Source organism: Gadus macrocephalus, chromosome 7, assembly GCF_031168955.1.
Source record: "Gadus macrocephalus chromosome 7, ASM3116895v1".
Taxonomy (NCBI): domain Eukaryota; kingdom Metazoa; phylum Chordata; class Actinopteri; order Gadiformes; family Gadidae; genus Gadus; species Gadus macrocephalus.
Window position 1 is genome coordinate 17,494,448 of NC_082388.1, and position 7,949 is coordinate 17,502,396.

General features: G+C 42.2%; 1 protein-coding gene across 2 annotated transcripts; it reads left to right on the top strand.

Moving 5' to 3' along the window:
* Positions 1-234: 234 nt before the first annotated feature.
* On the top strand, positions 235-4,990 carry lrrc32 (leucine rich repeat containing 32). Of its 2 annotated transcripts, none has more exons than XM_060057048.1 (3): positions 235-433; positions 1,197-1,341; positions 2,179-4,990. In XM_060057048.1, the coding sequence occupies exons 1-3, from the start codon at positions 402-404 to the stop codon at positions 4,096-4,098; spliced, it is 2,097 nt and encodes a 698-aa protein (XP_059913031.1). In that variant the 5' UTR covers positions 235-401; the 3' UTR covers positions 4,099-4,990. The 2 variants fall into 2 exon arrangements, with proteins under 2 accessions (XP_059913031.1, XP_059913032.1); XM_060057049.1 differs by having other exon boundaries at positions 1,197-1,302.
* Positions 4,991-7,949: the final 2,959 nt, after the last annotated feature.

The window sequence follows — 7,949 nt, forward strand, 5'->3', positions numbered from 1 at the left end:
AGAATTACAATCAGAGTAAATAATTCAGAAGAATCCCATGCAGGCAGAGTTTCCAATGAAATATAGGCAACATGCGTCCAGGTAATTCCCCAACAGAGTTTAAGGAAGACAGGCTGAATTAAATAGAAAACAAAGCTGCAATCTAATTGGTCTTTCCAATGCCCTTACAAGGAGGTTCCCTAAAAAAAACAGGAGGGAGCAGGGCGGGATTAAACCTAATAGGTCCATGGATATAACTGATGAAGGATCCTCACGGGATGTTGGAGCGCAAAGGGAAGCGAGTGTCTGGATCAAACACCCTTGCACCGCGGGATACACTGCCTGTATATATATATTTGTGTTTGATTTCCTACCGTGTCTCAGTATAAAGGATGTGAAATCTCTACGGTCAGAATACGGCTATGAAACTTTCTGACAGTCAACGGAAAGTGAGGTAAGGTCTATTACTTTCATTATGCACTTTAAATGATGTTGTATTGATATTTTATTATGTGGGGGTATCGAGTGGAAGATCATTGTATTTATTGAATGCTATTAAATAACAATACCTATTTTATTTTTAGAATATATCTAATTTTTTGTTTGTTGTCAATCTCAGAATTGGTATGTTTCAGTTTGTCATATTTTATGGCATTTTTTCATATAGCCTATATCATTTTTGGATTTAAGACTAGGGTTACCTGAACACCAAAGAGAGCCGCATAACATTTGCAAATGAAATCCACATGTTGGCCTTTAGGTTTAAACAGTCTGCTTTTATCAGATCCGACCTATTAAGTGTTGCAGATGGAAAGCACATGGATTTCTTTGTGTAGAACTGTATCTCTGTGTAGTCCTAACAGGATGTGTTAGGATTGGTTAAATAATATATGTCATTATTTCTCATTGGTCAATGCTCAGTTTTTAGATTCCTTTGAAAGGACTTAATTTGTTCCTTTAGGGGTGTATTACTGACAACTAACTTTTCACAGTGTACAAAAGTAAATCACAGAATAAAGACCACAACGATCAAACCTAGTGTATTTTTAGTACAGGTCACACAGCACACCATTCAGACTTACTTCCCTTCCCTTCCCACTCATGCCTCACATCACCTGCATGCACGCTTCCTTCTGCTACAGCTCCAGCTCAATCTCTTATTTTCCTTTCTCATTTCCTCCTCATTGCTGTTCCCCTGGCCCGGACCCTGGTTCTAGCAGCATCATGGCGGGATTCCACTTGCTGTTCACGGTGGTCCTGGGCCACGTGCTGGGCTCTCTACCTGCCACCAGCCCTCCACACCTGCCCTCTCCGTGCCTGGTGGTGAGTCTAACCAATGAGCACGCCAGCGCCAGCCCTGGGGTGCGTCACACACCACAAACCACGCCTTTATCACATCTGTTGCCGCTCTGGTTGAAATACAATTAGCCCTGGTGAACTCTGAAACTGGATTTGACCTCATTATTTGGGTTGTGAGGCTCTAGAAAATGTTTGTTTGCATGTTGGGAACATTTGTTATTCAGAGGGGTTCACAGCCAAGAGAATGGGGAATGCCGTATACCTCTCAGAGGCTACCACAAGTATGCCGAGAACCTAAATACTTGGCCTCAGAGGGGGGGGGAAGTGTGTGTGTGTGTGTGTGTGTGTGTGTGTGTGCGTGTGTGAGGGAGGGAGAGACAGGGTGAGAGAAAGATAAAGAGCGTGAGTAAGAGTTTTATGAGCTGCTTTTTCAAAGAAAGGGTCTGGATCCATATGGTTTCTGTTAGAGACTAAACCAATAAGTACAATGTTTAAAACCAATGAAGGTAATGCAATTATTCTCGATGAACATATCTTTACGGCTAATGCTTATACAATGAATAGATGAAATAATATATGAATTGCTTTGCTGTAACATCACCACGTCTCTTCATGTATAAATGAGTGGGCTGATGGTTAAAGTGAGCCGATTTGGAGTCCTGGAATTCGTTTTTCGTGTGTTTCGGGAAAGAATATAAATGAACGACTTAAGACAGAGGTATAAAAACTTAAAACAGAGGTAAACCCAGTAGACTCACAAAGTTACCCCCCCCCCCCCCCCCACATAGGCTTTAATCACTAAGGCCTGTGATGTGTCATGGCTACATCAGCACATAAGAAGTCATATTAGCTCATAAAACTGAGGGGAATGTCGACTTTTTTTCCCCCACTGTTTCTCAGGACGACAAGGAAGTGTTCTGCGACGGCCGGAACTTAAGAAGTGCACCCGCTGACCTCCCGCTGGGGATCCAGAAGCTGGATCTATCCCGTAACATTTTCCAAAACCTCACCCGGGAAACGTTGGCGATTCAACCCACCATCCATCATCTGAATCTTCGTTCCAACAAGATTCTGTTCATCGAAAGAGGTTTATTCAAGGGAATGAAGCATCTCAAATTCCTAGATCTGTCCAAGAACTCCCTAGATGTCTTCGCCATGTCGAAATCAAGCATCGGAAAACTAGGAGCTGTGGAGTCGCTCGATCTTTCAGGCAATGGGCTTCACACAGGGATGACCAAGTACTTCCTCAGAGACTCGTCGTCACTGGTTAACCTCTCGCTAAATAGCAACAGTCTCACCAAAATAGCGAAAGACACCTTTACTGGCTCTCCGTCTTTGAGGAAAGTCAGCCTGCACAACAATGTCATCCTCGAGATTGAAGATGGTGCATTCAATGTGTTGTTCTGTCTGACAGAACTTGATCTGTCCAAAAACTCCATCACTTGCATCACAGACTTTGATCTTTCTCAGTTACAAATACTCAATCTCAGTAAAAACAGCTTAGAGGCTTTCCAGACCGTATACTCAGATTCAGACTATGAGCTTGTCTCCCTTGACCTGAGCCAAAACAAAATCCATTATTTCCCTCTGGTTCCCAGGAGGAACAAGCTTGCATACTTGGACATTTCACGGAACCAGCTCCAGGGTGTCAATACTACGGGAACAGCAGAGGAAATAGGAAATTTCAGGGAGCAGTCCTTGGCTCACAATGAATCTGGCCAATACCTCATGCATCAGGACTTCCCAAGTCTGAACTACCTTGATCTCAGCTACAACCAAATGAAAACCATACCGCAGTCCTTTTTCAACAGTATGGTACAGCTGGAGCACCTTAACATAAGCAATAACTGTATTGGGTCATTTCTTGTTGAGGAAGAAAACGGTCTGAATAATTTGAAGGTTTTAGATCTTAGCTATAATTCCTTGCGGGACATGTCGTTTGGTAAAAACACTCTGTTGGCACTGGAAGAGCTCTTTTTACAAGGAAACCTTCTCACCACCATAGAGCCCCACACTTTTCAAGGACGACCTAGACTCAAATACCTGCTACTGCAGCAGAATAATCTACACATTTGCCCATCGAATGCAGAATCATCCTTCAGCAACAATCACAAACATCATCAAGGCTGTGTTGCATTTTCCTCAATTCCGACCTTGCGGCATCTGTATCTCTCAGAAAACCACCTGAAGGTACTGCCCAACAACGCCTTTGAGGACACGCCCCTGACGCTGCTCGACCTGTCACTAAACCCAGGCTTGGTAGTCGGCCTGAACGCCTTTTCTGGCCTAGAGGACTCCCTGGTGCACCTGTTGCTCCAGGAGAACCACATCTCCAGGCTAGACGTGGACCTGTCCTCCTTGAACCATCTCAAACTGGTGGACCTGTCGACCAACCGGCTGTCAATGCTGCCCTCGTGGAACAAGGAGTCGTCCATCGAGTCCCTCAACCTGGGCAACAACCACCTGGTCACGCTGGAGTACAACGCCCTGGTGGCTCTGGGGAGCTCGCTCAAGACCCTGTACATGGGCTCCAACCCGCTCAGCTGCTGCAGCAACCTCCGCTTCTTCCAACTGATGCAGCACTCCACCGTGGATGTGCCAGACATCGCGACCGTCACCTGCGTGCATAAGCAGGACTCAGAGCCCATCAACATAGTGCGAGTGACGGAGGAGATGTGCCACTCGCTGGACAACAGCAGCAGGAGCCTGACCATCCTGGCGATTCTAGGCGCTGCGCTGGCGTTGGTGGTTGCTCTGGGGTTTCTGGCCAAGGTGTGTTACAACAGGAGGCATACAAACAGCAGCACCTTCAACGCTTAACATGGGAACATGGAGATGGAAAGTGGACACACATCATTCACAGCATTTTACAAGGACATTTCTTTTTCAAAAACAGACCAACAGAACACTAATAAATATGCTAGGAGGATATATTTTTTTATGAATGAACTGAACATATGAAGAAATGGACTGTGAAGAACATTTGTTTGGAAGACAAGGTCCAGGCAGAAGCACCTTGTTTGAATATCGTTGCTCTTATTGTCATTGTGGCTTTTCTTTGTTATTGACTTTGCACTTTAATTCCCTATCTGCATTTGCATTTCTTTTGTCTCTTATTCTGTGATGTTGCCCGTATATGAAAACACTACACAACCATGTATGCTGCCTGGGCAACTCCGCAAAGAAAGGGAAATGCCTAAAGACTGATTTTATTGTTATTATTTATATTGCAAAATAAATGGCAGTAAATGTGAGTTAACATGACGACTCTTCAGCATAATGTTTATTTTATATAGAACATTTTATTTAAAACAAGAAGGAGTATAGAGCCATATTGAAAGCAGCGTATGTTATTTTGGTTGCCAAGCAAATGTTTGAGTGGTTGTGGGTGAGGATTGGGGGGGGGGGGGGGGATTACTGCTTTAATAGCTGTGCTGTAAACAATCACGTGAAATATGAAGTTATGTTTCCATGAATGTGCCTGGTAAGACACTGCATAACAGCTTTGACAAAAGGGTAATATTTCATAAAGTATGAAGCCTATGTTGTTGTCAGTTTTAACTCAGTGAGATATCTTTCCGTAAAATGAAGTACATTGATAGAGCACTTTCAGCATGGAGGGACTAGCTGAGAATTTTATTGAAATGCAATATTTTGCAAATGAATGACGATGAAGACAATAAAGGTTACACTTTAAAACACGCATTACAAAGATGAGTCCTGAATTATTTCATTGAGAAACACTTAAATACAGAGATATAAACCCAAGTAGTAAGTTAGCTTCTAGCATACTCATTACTTGCTGTATGCTTATTTGCTACTGAAGGCTTAAGCGAATACATTATTTTCTGTGTGTTTACGCTTGTTTCATAACTACCACAGATACGTCCATCACATCTGTGGTGATCCTTCTAGTATTTAGAGGGTGTAAGGATGTATATTATGTAATTATACTACACGTACTATAGAAAAAGTGACTATTGTAGGTTACTTTATGCTTTTAGTTTTTCTTTATGTTCGGCGAATATTTCATGAGAACTTTATGTGAATCATGATAAGATTATCATCAAGGGTATAAATATTATTACATTATTTTCACAGAGCGATGTGAACCTTTTTTTCCTCTGTGACTCAAGTCTTCCATTCCAGCCCCCCCACCCCAGCCTCGTGAGAGACACGCACGCACGTAGGGTAATTCGCCATCTAGGGTGGGACAGGAAACAAGCGGGGGGAGTCGATTTTGACATCATCCGGTAGAACAGCTCACCATCTTTGTAAGGAAGAGGATGACGCAAAAGCCTTATCAGCAAAAAAAAACCCTCCTCATTAAGGGCTTCAGATAGAAAGTATTGCCTTTGGTAATATCTAAAAAAATATATAAATTTAGACCTATATATATTTGTGTGTGTCACACATAAGAAAATAAAAAAAACACATTATATACATATATAATTTATATCATATTATGACATCGTAGAAATACATTTTCAAATACATATGTATATATTTCTATCTGTACCCAAATCAAACACATTCCTATCTAGATTTTTACGGCAGTAAGTCAATAAACACTCTTATTGTCATGCAAGTGTTTATCAAGTAGAAATAAGAAGGTTGGCGTTATTTTTTTCATGTTAAATGAAAGGAGTCATTATATTAGTACACAGAAACCTTGAGACATTTCCCTTGGGCTAAATAAAAGGCATTGCAGACATGGGTTTGACCTGGACAATCAGAGAGCTTCAATCCAGTAGAAAATGACATCACAGGTAACAGTAGCTATTATGTTGGCCCTCCATCCCAGAGTGAGCATGGAACCTCCCACTGGCATAGGTTTCCCCATCACAGACGTCTTTCAATGACATAACCCAGGAAATGATTCCCTGGTTCAGTCACTTTTTATGTTTAGTGAAACAATGCTGACAAATGAGAACATAAAAATCATTCAATCATCAGTCCATCATGGCTGAGCAACCCAGCACTGGTGTGGTAAACATAACTGCAAAACTTGTATTTGCTTCTGTTTTAATCATTCACAGTCATGACTATTTGGATTTGTGACATTTACAAGATTAGGAGTTTCCAGATTTAGCAAGTGTAAGAGAGTAAGTAGGTATGTATAAGAACGTATAAGTATTAAGCACGTAAGCAGTAGTAGAAGTAAGTACTTAAGCAGCAAGTAAGTAAGCAAGCAATTTAATGGTCCTGGAAGTACATAAATAAACAACCGCAATAATTGATTTTGGTGACATAAATTCCATGTAATGCAACCAGTCACAATCTCAGAGATCAGTCAGTCAGCGCCCCTCCCCCCCCCCCCCCCCCCCCTCCGTGGGATTGAGAGGGGGCACCCTGCCATCCAGAGATCCAGATGTTGCAGCTGCAGAACAAAAACAAGACTGTGCTACAAGAGTTTGAAGTACCACTGAGGAGACGCCAAAGACAGCACACACACACACACACACACACACACACACACACACACACACACACACACACACACACACACACACACACACACACACACACACACACACACACACACACACACACACACACACACACACACACACACACACACACACACACATACACAGGCTGATTTAGATCATTAGACTTTCATAAAGTAAAAATATTTGAGATTGTCACTTCATGGTAGGGTCCACTGGTAATGTGAATATTTAGCTCCAGGTAGTTTCTAATAAGCCCAAGTCTATAGTTTGATGGAATGAATTCAATTCAATAAGATTTAAGAACTTTTAACAACCGATGACTTGAACTCAGCAGGTAAAATGTAAGTTAAAGTCAAACAATACATGTCGTTCATATAGAAAGCATTTGGCTTTGTTTGGCGACCTCCCCCTCATCCCAGGAGCCTCATAGTCTTGGACTCCGTCTGCCGCGACCGATATGTGTTTAGGGAAGGATCCCTCAGAATCTGCTGCCGGGGAAATGTCTCCAGACTGCTTCACAGGCCCCAGATTTATTTTTACTCCTCTGTGGTATTACCTCCCTAGGGTCACGCAAAAAGCAGACAAAGGCCGGGATCCTTCTACCCCCCTGTGGAGTCCAAAACTGAAATGATTACGAGCCCATTGCCTTATGAGGTAATGGGGTCTGAGTTATTTAAATCAGATATAACACTGGGGATTTAATCCAGTTTATCAGTAAGAGGAAGGGTATTCCAGTACTTTCTGTTGCTCAACGTGTTTTATTTGAGTTAATTAATGTATTAGTTTTTATCCTCAAAGCCTCCAAAGAGAAAACAGACTTGTCTCTTGCTCACCGGTCACCCACTTCTTCAGCTAGCCGCCCAGTTTCATCAGAGGCGGCATCTAGTGTGAGATCTCCTGTTGTTAAATTAGATGTTAAGTCTTGTTCATGCAGTGGCGGCGGGAGATAAGATCAAAGCACTACGTGGTATGTTTTGCGGTTCTTTAATTAGACCGCAGTTCACTTTCCTCTCCTCGGTGAACATGCATTGAGTCATAATTTACTTTCAGACGAATATTTTATTTTTCCATGTTTAGTCTGGTCAGGCCTTATCCAAGTTACGGTCAAAATAAATAAAACTCAAGAAGAAAAAGCCCATGGAGAAATAAGCGATATTAATGTGAAATGAGCTCACACTAACTCTAACTAACTCTAAGTAACACTTACTACCTCCGTCA